General features: G+C 37.1%; 1 protein-coding gene across 50 annotated transcripts in view; it reads left to right on the top strand.

Annotated features, from left to right (window-relative positions):
• Nucleotides 1-14,689, top strand: part of CLASP2 (cytoplasmic linker associated protein 2) — a 149,307-nt gene that overhangs the window by 64,270 nt on the left and 70,348 nt on the right. For all 50 annotated transcript variants that reach the window (XM_080673653.1, XM_080673650.1, XM_080673645.1 and 47 more), the window contains 7 exons: nt 1,654-1,789; nt 4,102-4,172; nt 7,373-7,432; nt 8,492-8,569; nt 9,176-9,343; nt 10,826-10,881; nt 12,041-12,214. In XM_080673653.1, the coding sequence (XP_080529779.1) occupies nt 1,654-1,789; nt 4,102-4,172; nt 7,373-7,432; nt 8,492-8,569; nt 9,176-9,343; nt 10,826-10,881; nt 12,041-12,214 (743 nt within the window). The remainder of the gene's footprint in view (nt 1-1,653; nt 1,790-4,101; nt 4,173-7,372; nt 7,433-8,491; nt 8,570-9,175; nt 9,344-10,825; nt 10,882-12,040; nt 12,215-14,689) is intronic.

Raw genomic sequence — 14,689 nt, 5'->3', positions numbered from 1 at the left:
GGGGCATGTAAGAGGCAGCTGATTGATATTTTACTCTCACATTGATGTTTCTTCCTCTCCCTCTTCTCCTCTCTCTCTTAAAAAAAAAAAAAGAAAAATATCCCATGATGAGAATTCTGCTTTTGGCCATGATACAATACTGGTACAGGACTACCCCTCTTGCATAAAGCAACAGAATATGTAAAACACCTTTTTTCAAATAATAGACAACAGTCAGAGGAGGACTATGATTCTTGAAAGAATCAAATCATGTGAACAGTATGATCAGCATAGTTTTGACCTTGAAGCACTTTCTGGACCATGGGGATAGGAGGGAGAACTCAAGCAGAGCAAGGCAATCTCACTAAGTTGAGAAGAAACAAGAGATTGGAGTTTCTGAAGGGTGAAATAGCTTAAAAAATATTTTAAAACCTCACCCGAGGATATGTTTTTATTGATTTTAGAGAGAGAGGAAAGGAGAGAGGGGGAGAGAGAGAAATACTGATGTGAGAAACATCGATCGGTTGCCTCCTATATGTGTCCCCACCAGGGATCTATCCTGCAACCTAGGTATGTGCCCTCACCAGGAATTGAACCCACAACCCTTTGCTGTATAGGATGATACTCCAACCAGCTGACCCACCAGGCCAGCTCAGTAGCTAAAATTTACAGTGCAGAATACTGGAGAGAAGAGATATACACACAAAAGTGCTGTAGAAATCTCCATAGGGGATCCCATGATTCTAACTGAATACTAATCTGTGCATGTGAGAGTTGCAACTGCCTATATACCAGTAAGAACTTCTGGAACTTATAAAGTAAGCAACAATTTCCAGACTTCTCTGAATCAAGAACCTGAATTTTCTGGAACTAAATGTATCTCAACCATGTATTTTAAGTATGATATAAATATATAGAAATTAACCAATAGTGCGAGCATTTTCAGAATTGTGATTGCAGCATTCTTCCTAAGTGTTTTAACTAAAATCATAAAATTAAAAGTTGGATTTGTTGTTTAACTACAAATAAGGTATCCCTAGGATCCTCAGCTAACTAGTATATGATAGAGTTGTATTTTCAATCAAGAATTCTCAAATCCTACTCCAAAGATATCAGGGAATATTTGTTACTAATACAGTGGGGGATACCATTAATAGAAATAGAGATTATCTTGAAGAGTATTGATTTGGGTAAGATTTTGAACTTGTTTACAAAAGATGTTGAATTTTTTTGAATTTTTAAAAAAATTTCTTTATTGATTAAGGTATTACATATGTGTCCTTATCCCTCCATTGCCCCCCTCAACCCCACCCCAAGATGTTGAATTTAAGATCCATATTGGTACAAAGAATGGAAATATCTGGTGATAGAGATGGATAAAGGTCAGGGTAAACAGCTACATTTTTTACCTGTAACGTTAATCAGATAGCTTCTCCAAGCGCCATTGCAAATAGGTGGTAAAATGGCAAATTTCAACTTCGGACTTGATATTTAAAAGATGGGAAAGAGAAGGAAATATATAATATTTGTACTTTCCTATCTTTTGCTTTCTGTCATAAAAACTGAATAAAATAAAAATTTTAAGTTGAGTAAAAGAATATTTTAAAGTTATATGGTCCTACCTATATTTAATGTTAAACTATTTTTTAAAAAGCATTTTGTCTTCCTTTGTAGCCATCTGTCAACAGTTTTGGGGAACAAATTTGATCATGGCGCTGAGGCCATTGTACCTACACTTTTTAATCTCGTCCCCAATAGTGCAAAAGTCATGGCAACTTCTGGATGTGCAGCAATCAGGTTCATCATTCGGGTAGGTTCTTTTCTTCTCTCCCCCCTCCCCTCCTTTAAAAATGTACTTAAATAAGTTATTGGTATTTTTTTAACTCCAAGGGACAATTACTTTTAAATTATTTTTCTGATAATAGAAGCAATGCATGGTAATTATAGTTATTCTGGAACATTTAAATAATGCAGAGTATTACAAAGTAAACATTTTTGAACAACATATACGCATGAGTATATGTATGCATGTGTGTGTGCGTATGTAACAATGTTACAGGTAGTAACAGGCTACAGATGTAAAATAGTAAAAATGTTATAGACAGTGGTAAACGATGACAGGAAAATTTTTACTATTTCTCATTGTCCATATCTTGAAGATACCCAAAAGAACAGAGATAAAAAGATAAATCTCCCCGCCCCGCTTAAATTCTACTCACTTGACAGTACCCATTTTGCTGTTCTTGAGCTTGTCATATTATTGATATACTGTTCCTCCATCTCACTGAAAATACAATCAGGTGGGGTTTTTGTTTGTTTATGTTATATCCTGTTTTGGTTTTTTTTTGTGTTTTTTTTTTTTTTTATTGTTTGAAGTATTACAAATAGTAGTACATATGTCTCCTTTTTTTTTTCCCCCATTGACCTCCCCCCCCTTCTCCTACCCCCCAGTACATGCCTTTACCTGCTGTTATATCCTGTTTTATATATTTAGTTTGCTTCCTAGGGGACTACTTCCTTAGATTGCTCTATTTGATTCCTCATTCTCTTTTTAATTCTAGAGAAGCTTTTTTTCCCTTTTTTCAAGTTGTTAACTCTACTCATATTAATAAGTTAAAGTCTGAATTGTTCTGATTTAGTATTTGGTTGACTGCTTTGTCATTGTGAGGGTCATTTTTTATTTTCCTTTGGTACAGCTACCCCTGAATATGGTGTCACAATGGTTAGGTGTCTCCCCATCCCTGCCATGTGTTGGAGGTGGGCTAATCAGCAGTCGGGCCTTGGGGAGATTATGAGAGAGAGGAGGAGGCTGGTGGGTGAGAGATAGTTGTGTGTTGTGGCTTAGGGACTGTCCTTGCACTTTAACTTCATAGTAATGTTTGAGGAATGAGTTCTGGATGTTCTAAGTAGCAGGTCCATAGAGTGCTTCCATGCTGAACTTAATAGCTGAATAACATGCAGATCAGCAACTCTCTTGCACTAGGCTTTTGAACAGCTTCAAGTCTATGGGTGGTTTCTCTCTGTAGTAGCTGAAAAAGTTTTTCCTTTTATTTCGGTTGAGTTGGTTGTGGCAGGTGTGGCACGCACGTTCTACTTCAGTGAGGACTTGTCATGAAGCACTCTTGGCAAGAGCCTTCCCATGACAGCTTCTTCAAGGATTGCCACAGTTGCAGGGAGCTGCCTTTCCCGAGGTCTTGGTCCTTCTCAGTGTGGCCCTCATCCATTAACTGATGGATGTGGAAGTGTAAAGGTTTGGCCATCTTGGACCAATTCGAGACTATGCTGAAGGGCCATTTTAACTCTATAGCTCCCTAATGGCCTTAGATGAGATATCCTTGGGCCATATCATAGGTCAGTTTCTTCCTCTGCCCACTGCTGTTTCCTTTTCATACCTTCCACAGGTGTTGATCCCAAGGGCATGTCTTAATAGCCTCATGCTAACCTCTATCTCAGATCCTGTTTCATAGGTAACCCAGCCTGTACCATTAACTCAGAAGGAAAATAGAGCTTTAAAGCATCAAAAATGTATACTCCAGTTACTATTTTATTATGTCTATGTTGAACTTTGTAGCATTTGCTTCACTAAAGAAGAGCATAAGAATTACTAATAGAAGTCAGAAGATTATACCTATTGAACTTTACCTGAATTCTAGAGAGCTATGGTTCAGCCAGAATGAAAGTTTAGTTAAAGTCACCATTTCAAAGTGCATTCCCAATAGTTAGGTATGTAGATTCACACTGATTATCTACTTTGATTACAGAGCAGTTATTATCTTCTACCAGCAGGAGCCATGGTACTTCAGCAAATATAACAAATACATGCCCAGTTTCTCTTAGTGTTTCCCCCCTAGAGTTACACTGTCCTAACAGTTCTTTGCAGTTGTACAATTAGCTTGTCTTTATTTTATAATATTACAATCACACCTGTCCTTCTGAAATTATGTTATCATTACTAGTACTTTAATTTGGGAAAACTTTTTGACTGGTCTTAATTTCTTTCAAAATCAGATTTTATTATCTTTTTGTCCTGTACTAATATAAATATGTGAATGTAAGACAAATAAGAGGGGATTATGTGAAGTGCCCAGTATTTTTCAACCTTTTCTAAAACATCTTTTTCAGCATACTCATGTACCCAGACTTATACCTTTAATAACAAGCAATTGCACATCAAAATCAGTTCCTGTGAGAAGGTAAGTTTGGAGGGGAAAAAATTTTTTTTAGTATGGCATTAATGTTGCATTTTGTTTCATTCTTAGTGTGGTGCAAAAATTAGTTGTTATTAATTTCTTGCCTTCTAGAAACCTTAATAAAATTTTTTATCTTATGTCATATAAGGGAAAAGGAATGAAGCAATTGTTATGACTACCCACGTTTCTCAGTTTTATCGTATTAAGCTTTGGTTTTTTTGGGTCACTGTTTGCTTGGTTTTTAGAGAGTTCAGAGTCTGGAGTCAGGACTCCGCTGGAGTCCTGTAGCTGCCACTAATTGACTGTCCTGCCTTGGGCAGTTATTGAATCACTCTAAAACTCAGTGTCCACATGTTAATAGGGCTAATGATATCAGTCCCATAGGATCTGAGGATTAAATGAGATGCACATTAGTAGAATTGAACATAGTACATAGAGTCAACAGCCATATCCGGTCAATCAGTCACCCTCTCTCTCTTATGATTTCTACAAACTTTAATATCACCATCAATAACAAAGACAGCAAAAACAAGATTTGTGATTTGATGTTTGAGAAAATTGTAAAGAACTCTTTCTCTTTTAAGTTTGAGAAGTATATTTATTTAATACTTTGAATGTTAGGAAGAAGATGGATAAGACATCCTTATTTACTTTCAGTGTTTTGGAGTTTTGGTGACAGTTGTTCATTAATTCTCTCATTGAGGGTTGGCAAATGATAGCTTACTGGCCAAATGGTACAACCCACAAGCTAAGACTGTTTGTACAACCCACAAGCTAAGACTATTTCTAATGTGTGTGTTTTTCAGATTTTTTATTGATTTTTTTAGAGAGAGAAAAAGGGAGAGAGAAACATTAATGTGAGAGCAAAATATCAGTCAGCTGCCACCTGCACACCCCCTACTGGGGATCAAGTCCACAACCCTGGGCAGGTGCCCTGACAGGGAATCGAATTGGCAATCTTTAGTACATGGCACAATGCCCAACCAACTGAGCTACACCAGCCAAGGCTATTTCTAACATTTTGGGAGGGTGGGTGAAAGGGGGAATAAAGAAGAATATGAGATAGAAATGGTATGTGATCCCTAAAGCCTGAAATATTTACTGTTCTGGCTCTTTACAGAAAATGTTGACCAATCTCTGACTTACATTTAGGAAAATGGTAATTGAGGAATAAGAATGTAACAGAGAAGAGGGAGTCAGGAAGTACATCATAGAACTTCTTGAGAAGGGAAAGCAATTGAATAGCTGTAGGAGTAGTGAGTGGGGTATAACCTAAACAGAGATGTAAAACTCCCACTCACTGCAGAGCTGTCAGATAGGTCACTGAGGCCAGAGCACATAAGTGGAAGGTTTCCGTAGGAAAAGTGCCTGGTGGGGTGGAGGAGGAAGGGCCAGGACTAGATTGAAGTCAGTATAGAGGGCTTTGAATGTCATAAAGAGAAATTTTGACATTGTTTTATTCTTTGACAGTTTTTGGTGAGGAGGCAGTGTCATCTATCTGAGTTTTTATTCCAGCTATGAACAGTGATTAAGGCACAATGGTTTAAATAAGTGAGAATATTAATAACTCATTGAAGAGAGGCAGGGTCTGAACTAGAGCTATAATGTTGATAATTGATTAAAGGAGATTTTATTCAATAAATAAATTCAAAGGATTTCAAGTGTAGAAAGGAGACCTGATAATTGGGTACGGATGAGGGCGGTGATGTCAAATGTTTTAGAGTGTGAACTCTGGAGTCAGAATGCCAGGGGTTACAGCTCTATCACTTAGGGCAACTTAATTTAACTTCCCTATTTCTCACTTCCTGATCTGTGTAATATGGGCCAAAAGAGCGGGCTTGAGAGGGTAAAATTTCTTATGTTCTTTTGTATGTAGTATTTGAGTTGACTTTCACTACCTATGTAAAGATGTTGAATTGAACCAATGCTGACTAGATGTTAGAAGCATAGCTGGTAGTCAGGTACAGATGATGTTGCCCAAGTTGACTATAAAGGGAAGTGGGCTGAGATCAACACAAACTAGGTGAGCACCTGTTTAAAGATAGGTGGAGAAAAAGTATCGTCATTAGATGCCAAGAAAGAAGAGAAGCTCAAGAATGAGACGGTTGAAGAAATGGAGGACTAAAAGGCTTAGGAGAAAATGTACAGATATTTGATTAAAAATCAAATGTGTATCTTTTTAAGGAAACATTTTAAAAATAGAAAATCCATCACATCTTTCTTGATTACCATTGTATATCTTCAATTTCTAGTGCATAGTAGGTATTTGATAAGTATTTTTAAAATTAAATGAAATTTGTTAATTTTACATCTGACAAGCATTTTAAGTTAAATGTATGGGGAACTCTTAGTCTTTTTTAACTACTTAGCATAGAAATAGTTGGAACCTTAAAGTAAGTTAAGTACTTGACAACTAAGATAACCGAAAACATACCTTGTACAGTTGTCTTTAGAAATCTGTGGGGATTGATTCCAGGATCCCCATGGATACCAAAATCTGTAGATGCTCAGGTCTCTTATACAAAACTAGAGGCCTGATGCACGAAATTCTTACATGGGTACGGTCCCTAGGCCTGGCAAGCGATCAGGGCTGATCTGTGGGGCGATCAGGGGGCTCCGCTGGCACCCACTTGGCCAGCCTAGCACTGCCCGCTCACCAGCCGGCCCCGCCCCCCCACCTCCGCTGCCAACACTGCCTCCCTCTGTGGGGTGACCAGGGGGGCCCCCACTGGCACCCACCTTGGCTGGCCTGGGGGCAGCTCCTGCATTGAGCATCTGCCCCCTGGTGGTCAGTACGTGTCATAGTGACCGGTTGTTCCACCGGTCATTCTGCCATTCAGTCAATTTGCATATTAGGCTTTTATTATATAGGATGGAGTAGTATTTGCATATAACCTATATTTGCATATAGGCTACAGCAGGGTGTGCCTACACATCACTTCATTCATGTGGATTCAGCATAGTGATTGGTGTGTGGCAAATTCATTTTGCTTTTGGGAACTTTCTGGGGGGACCCCCACTCCTAATATTTTCAGTCCCTAGTTGGTTGAATCTAAGTGTATAAATCCACAGATACAGAGTGCTGCTTGTACTTCAATTTGAGGCTCAAAGTGCAGTATTATAGAAGAAAGTACTACTTAGAATTTAGTTATAAATTAATATAATGTTATAACATTTAGTTATAATTAACTTTTCTTTTTCAGGCGTTCATTTGAATTTTTAGATTTATTGTTACAAGAATGGCAGACTCATTCATTGGAAAGGTATGCATCAGCCTTCCCTCTCCTCCCTCCCTCCCCTCCCCAGTGTTACCAGTTCTTTAGAAGTTGATGGTGTTGGTTTTGCGTTATTTCTCATTTTGCTTTAAAAGTTATTTATATTGGTTTTCCTTTAAAACAGTGGTGTAATGTTCCTTTTATTTGTTGCAGCTATGAATAGTATGATTTTCTTCTTTGTGGGGTGAGTGAGGGTCTCTTAAGTAGAATGAATCATATAAGATACTCCAGGTTAAATTGGGCAAAAATTAAAAATGTATCTCTAGTCATGTGAGACAAGTTTACCAAGGTGCAATTATTCAAGTAATTAATGACTAAAGAGAGAAGGAAGACACTCCCTTTCCCAGGAAAGAGATTAAAAAAAAGTTTCTCCACACCAGCAGTCAGGTGTCATGGGCAGTGCTTGTTCTGAGATGAGCAAGAGGAAAATGTAGGTAGCTCAGTAGTCACTGGCTATTTGTATGGCTGTATTTCTTGTTGGTTTCAAGTTTGAAACTTGGGATATGCCTACATTTATGCTGAAAATGATGCTGATTTGCCATTTTTATGGAAATCATTAAATTTGTCCACAGCCCCTTTTAAAAAAAAATAGAATTTGTTGTTTAATGTAGGCATAATATACTAGTAATTCCAAGTTTTCTTTAAGTTTGTGTGTGGCAGCTCCTATTCAGTTTTATAACTGATCATACTATTAGCAAATCATTTTCTACATTGGTGGGTTAGTGATGAACCACACAGAAGATCATTTTTTATTCATTAAAAATTTAAAATTTGAGTACTATATATTTATACATTATTTGGATTTCATATACAAATAATTATTTTCAGGTTTATAATGTTTAACTTGTCAGAAGGAAACTGAATATGAATGAAATGTATGAGGTGGATTATTAGAAAATCTTGCAGCCTTAGCTATATCATTGTTCACTAATTAATCTTTTTACCTCCCCTTCTCCTTTGTGATTGATGTGTAACACATAGGCATTGAGTGTTATTTGTGGTGAAATACAGTTTTACACATGACACTAAAGATGTTTTATTTTATAGACATGCAGCCGTCTTGGTTGAAACTATTAAAAAGGGAATTCATGATGCTGATGCTGAGGCCAGAGTGGAAGCAAGAAAGTAAGTCCATAATGTATTTTCGTGACAGTTTAAAATACTTTAGTCTTTTCATTGAAAGGAATTATATTGGAAGAATGAAAATATTAGAATTGTCCCAGTTATTCTACTTTTAATTAGCTCTTCAGTGAAATTGAGATTGATTTTCCTCCACTAAATCTGTACTAGATGTCTCACAGTTTACTTCCTGTTGTCATGTGTATAGTCATCAGTATTTCTAGTCCATCATAATACATCTCACCTTTTATTGTGAATAAAATAACTGTCACTTATTGAGCATGTGTTATATACCTGATACTGTGTGGGGCAGTTGGTATTCATTCTTTTCTAACATTTGAAGTGCAAGATTGGCAACTGAAGTTTGGAGATTTGGGGTATACCCAAGCCCCAAAGCAGATCTCTTTTGATCTGCTTTTCTCAAAAGCCTGCCATTTTTCCAAAACTTGTTAACTTTAGAAAGCATTCACTTGAGATACAGTGGGTGTCTTAAAAACCTACATGCTCACCTGCATTCTTGAATGTATACATTTTATTTTTAATGACTAATAATGTAAAGCTATTATTTTGTGTGTTTTTTCTTTTTTTTAAATTTGTTCATTTGCTTTACAGGACATATATGGGTCTTAGAAACCACTTTCCTGGTGAAGCTGAAACATTGTATAATTCCCTTGAGCCATCTTATCAGAAGAGTCTTCAAACGTACTTAAAGAGTTCTGGCAGTGTAGCATCTCTTCCACAGTCTGACAGATCTTCATCTAGCTCACAAGAAAGTCTCAAGTAAGATCATATAAATGTTAATTAGTGATTTCTTCCTCTCCCCAACTCCCCAGAGTGCCTTCAGGTGGGTGGATACTTGAGTATCTGCTTGCTTTCCCTTAAAGCCTTGAGAGAATGATGATTTGAAGTAGTACTCATTTTCTTTGGTCTAATGTCTCAAGGGTTGGATTACATGCTGGTATACAGTAAATTCTCTTTGGGTAAAGAATTTAGTGATTCAGATTTTGTTTCTATATGTTCATGTCTGCAAAAAAGATTGGAAAGCACTGATTTATATACATTTTTAAAAACTATCCACAAAATAGTTTATATGGTAAGTAGTCCATTTCTGGGGCACTGCAATGGAGGAATTGTCATGGAAACTCTAAAGTCATCTTCAGAACTTTTAGGCAACACTGTAAACTGGTGAAAACTCCACTGCTTTCATTCCTCACCTGCACAGCTTCAGATTTCAGCAGTTCCCTCAAGGGGCAAAATTAGTATCTGACTCACTTCTCTTTAGCTCCATTCTCGTCATTGTGTTGGCTGCTGCAAACCTTACTGCTTGGCAGCCGTAACCCTATTTTCTGGCTCTCTAGCCCTATGAGACTGCTAACGTCTCAGATGCCTTCTGCACTCCCTAGTGGTGCCACAGGTACCTGCAGATTTCCCCAGGAAGAACAGCTCACAGGATGTGAGCTTACCTCTAATTTCTGTCTCATTGGAGACAGAAAGATTGCTGGTTTCCTTGGCAGCTCTCTGATGCAGGAGTAGGACCAGAGTGAGGCAAATGAGGCACCTGGTGTTTTGCTTTTCTCTTCCCCACCTTTAAAATTTATAGATACACTTTTCAGATCTTCCTTACATATTTAGATATATTCTTATCTATGGGCTGTACAATACCATCGTATAAAGATAATTAATCAAGAGTTATTGAGAGATGTGGATTCTTTGATTATTGGAGCTGCTTTGTTTTCTGATTGTGCATGTTATCCTCAGTGGTAGTTCTTAGCCTTTGTCCTTGGCCCCACCCAGTCGCTCAGGAGCACTGGTATAGGTGGTGTGATACCTGCGTGGTAACTGCACAGATTGCCAATAGCCACCACCATTATGACTTAGGTAAGAAAGATTTTACTCTGAATTCCCTCTGTGCTAGTAATAACACCACCTCTGAGTAAAATATCTCGGAATACAAGTGTTGGAGAGTTATTGAGTCCTATGTGGTGAGCATGATAATGTGTGCAAGGACCAGAGTGAACAACAGCAAACTGAGCTCTGTCTCTGTAGTTTACAGTCTTTATTCATGTTTACTGATTTTATCTTTGCTTCACAGCTATGAAGATGCGATTGATATGTAACAACAACTGTTGTATCGTGATTTGTAAAAGGGAAATTAAACGTACTTCTCAACTCTTTAGAAAACTCAGTGGTATTTTACCAATTGTTATCAGATGAGGGATAAATTACATCTTCTTACCTGAAGTATTTCCTTTTAACTTGCAGTCGCCCCTTTTCTTCCAAATGGTCTACAGCAAACCCATCAACTGTGGCTGGAAGAGGTAATTTGCCTTTTTAAGTAAGAGTCATAACATTTTTTATTTAATAAATAAAGGACCAGAATGAGGCTATTCTATAAGTAAAGTAAAAGTTACTGTATAAAATGATTTTTCTCACTGTGGGTCACATTAAAAAGTTTAGAAACTATGGCTTTAAATGGTTTAGCTTTTAAGAACTATTTTGATGTGCTTTTAAAGTGTAGCTTTTAAATTCTTCTAAACATTTAAACTCTTGATCTGACCTACAGTGAGAAAATAATTTTATATAGTGACCTAATACCACACATATACACTGTAGCTATATTTGTATACCATATACATATACTACATATAATATATACAGTATAGTGTATACAATTATGTGCATACAATATCCATATGCTATGTATGTATTGCATACATGTAATACATATATAGTACTATTTGAAGTTTCACAAAGTACTACTTACCCTTAGTTGTGATGGATGTACTCTGTTTCCTATTGTTTCATTTCTTTAAATGCTTGTCATGACCTACTCAGTTGATTTCACAGCCTATTAGTGGGTCACTGTTCACTGTTTGTAAAACTTTTCCTTTTTTTTTTAAAGTATGTTTTTATTGATTTCAGAGGGAGGAAGGGAGAAGGAAAGAGAGATAGAAACAACAATGATAAGAGAGAATAATTGATCGGCTGCCTCCTGCACACCCCCAAGTTGTTGTCTGCAACCCAGGCATGTGCCCTGACCAGGAATTGAACCATGACTCTCTGGTTCATGGGTCAACGCTCAACTACTGAGCCACGCCACTGGGCTGTAAGACTTTTCATTTTTAAAACTGAAAAACTAAAGATCAGAAATTTAATAACCTATTTGCATTGCCTAAGCATGGCAGAACCTGCATTATTTTCTGAATGACCCCACTCCTGGACTATTCCTTGTGTTTTTCTGATAGTGGGAAACCAGTGCTGCCATCTATTTAGTTGTATAGAGCTTCATTTTCATGGGGCAGTCATAAGAATCACCTCTTTATCTACGAAACAGTCCTATGAATTTTACAAAGTATAGTTCTTTTTCCCATTTTATGGAAGAGGAAAATGAGGCATTATGGTTTCAAGTTTATATAAGTTTTATACTATTTGCAGTGATTTAGATAATATAGGTCACCTTTGCTTTGTTTTCCATAGTATCAGCAGGCAGCAGCAAAGCTGGTTCCCTTCCAGGAAGCCTGCAGCGTTCGAGAAGTGACATCGATGTGAACGCTGCTGCTGGTGCCAAGGCACATCATGCTGCTGGGCAGGCTATGCGGAGTGGGCGCTTGGGTGCAGGTGCCCTGAATCCAGGTTCCTATGCATCACTAGGTAAGACAGCTAATTGGGGGAAATTATACTGTGTTTTCTCCCTGTTTCAGTGAAGTCAGAATGGTGGTAATATTATAATTATTTCTATTTTATTCTTGCCCGTCAAGGATAGTCCATATGTTTTAATATGATTCTGTACTTGGGACATGGTTCTGAGGTATGTAAGCTATCACATTTCCACTTTTCCCTCTTGTCGTCTTCCTAATCATCTTGATCAAAGGAAAAGTTCTTGATTCCATGGTTTGCCTATAGCATTTTCATAGCATTCGCACTACTGCCACATCCAACCACTGGTTACTAAGGAAGATTAGGAATGACACCGGCTTTGTATCCAGCTTCTCTGTTCTCTTTTTTCCACTTTTGTTCCCTCACCAAGAAAATAAAGCCTTTTGAGGGTCTGGGAAAACTGCAAGACGTAATCATAATCAAAGCTTAAACTTATGTTTCCTAAGGCTACTCAGAGTTTTCTTTTTATGTCCATCAACTTTAAAGTTGGAGGGTGGTTATCCACATTGTTTATCTCTGCCTTGTGCTTCATTTTTCTTTCTCATCGGTAGTACTGGTGGAACATCAGGCAGACAGATCATTGGAACACAGTAGGAAGTAGAGAGTTTAGTATGAATGTAGTACCTGATAAAGCTAGCAGCTACATTTAGTAAGGAAAAGATAAATTATTCAGTAAATGGTGTCTAGACTCATGGCTTAACCATTTGCTACAAAGTTAAGTTAGAACCTTGTTTTACACCATATAAAAATGTATTCCAGATGACTATAATGTTGAACAAAAACATAGAACAACTTGATAAAAGTTATTCATCTAATCTCAGGTGGGAGAAGGAATTGCTAAACATAAAGGCCAAAAAACCCGTGAGGGAAGAGTTCCTCAGATTTAAATCATGTGAAAACATGAAGTCAAATAGCTGAAAACTAAAAGGGAAAGAGTTTTTGCCACATACTTATCTATGAGAAACAGCTTATTTTTATAGAAAAAATATTCTATATATATCAAGAAAATCATGTGTCAAAATTGGCCTCCAAAACACCAGAACAAATGTTGAACCTCAGCTGTAATCAAACAAATACAAATTGAAAGACCTGTAAATATAACAAGCAAGTTAAGATTGGTGCCTTCCTCCCTGGCTGGGTAGGTCATTTGGTTGGATTGTCATCCTGATACCCCAGATTTGGTGGTTCCACAGAAACTGAAAGTAAATTAGTTGTTGCCAGGGGCTGGGAGTCAGGGCAATAGGGAGTGACTCCTAATGGGTCTGAGTTCTTTTTGGAGTGATGAAACTGTTCTGGAATTAGGTAGTAATGGGGGTTGTACACCTTGTGAGTATATTAAAAACACTGACTTGTATACTATAAAAGTGTGAATTTTATGGTACATGAATTATATTTTAATTTTTTAAGTGAGGAAAAACTGGAAAACAAACAAAAATAAAACTTATTCATCCTAAGTCTTAAAAATAAAATACATTTAATATCTATTCATTGTAATACCACAAAATATTATATTTGAAATGTTTTAACGTGAAATAGAAAGCTAATTTGCAACATATTTTTTTCATAAGGAAGCCTAGAATAATGCCATGAGATTGACTTAATTTGTTTCTTTTGGTTCTTTAAAGTTTGAATTGCATGTTTGCTTCATTAAAGAAGGGAAAGGTATCCTGTCCGCTATTCTCTTTTCTTCATCTGACCCAGGTTCATAGGGACGAGCTAGTTTCCTGTGGCTCTTGGTTTTTTCTTCCACTAAAGTACCAAATCCTTTGGAAACTAGGAATATTAGGAGTGTTTTGGAGTTTACCCTTTAAAACTTGATCCTGAAGAGGAAAGCTTGGTGCCATGGGAGACAATAATTTATGTTAAGGAAACTTTGGTATATTTATGCATATTTATGAATATTTTTTCTCAACAACTGGGTTTATGGAATTGCTAAAATGGAAAAGAAATGGTTTTGTTGGTGTCATGTGGACAGGAGTCAGATTTCAGTTAATTGTGAAAGGAGTTGGGAGAAGAACCTATAAATTTTTGCTGTGCTTGATAAGCGCTGAAAGAACATTGTGGGGAATTTTTGTAGTTAAAGGTAATTAGCTTTTTTTTAAAAAAAAGAAAAAAGAAAAAATGGCCCTGGCCAGTGTTGCTAAGCATCGGCCCGAGCATGTCAGGATTTTGGGTGTGATTCCCGGTCAAGGGAACATATCTGGATTTCAGGTTTTATCCCCATCCTCGGTAGGGAGGCAACCAATCCATGTTTCTCTCTTTTTCTTTCTCACTCTCTCTCCTCTCCCCTCTCTCTCTCTCCCTCCCTCCCTCCCTCCCTCTTACCCTCCCTCCCTCCTATTCTCTCTAAAAATCACTGGAAAAAATAACAAAATAAAATAAAATAAAAAAGGTTAATGAACTTTTTGTTTCTTAAGACCAGAGGAGTTAAATATGTTTGTATCCTAAGATGGTAGAGTTAATAGAGAG

This window comes from Plecotus auritus (genome assembly GCF_963455305.1).
Source record: "Plecotus auritus genome assembly, chromosome: 6".
Classification (NCBI taxonomy): domain Eukaryota; kingdom Metazoa; phylum Chordata; class Mammalia; order Chiroptera; family Vespertilionidae; genus Plecotus; species Plecotus auritus.
This window is presented reverse-complemented; position numbering and strand designations above follow the sequence as displayed.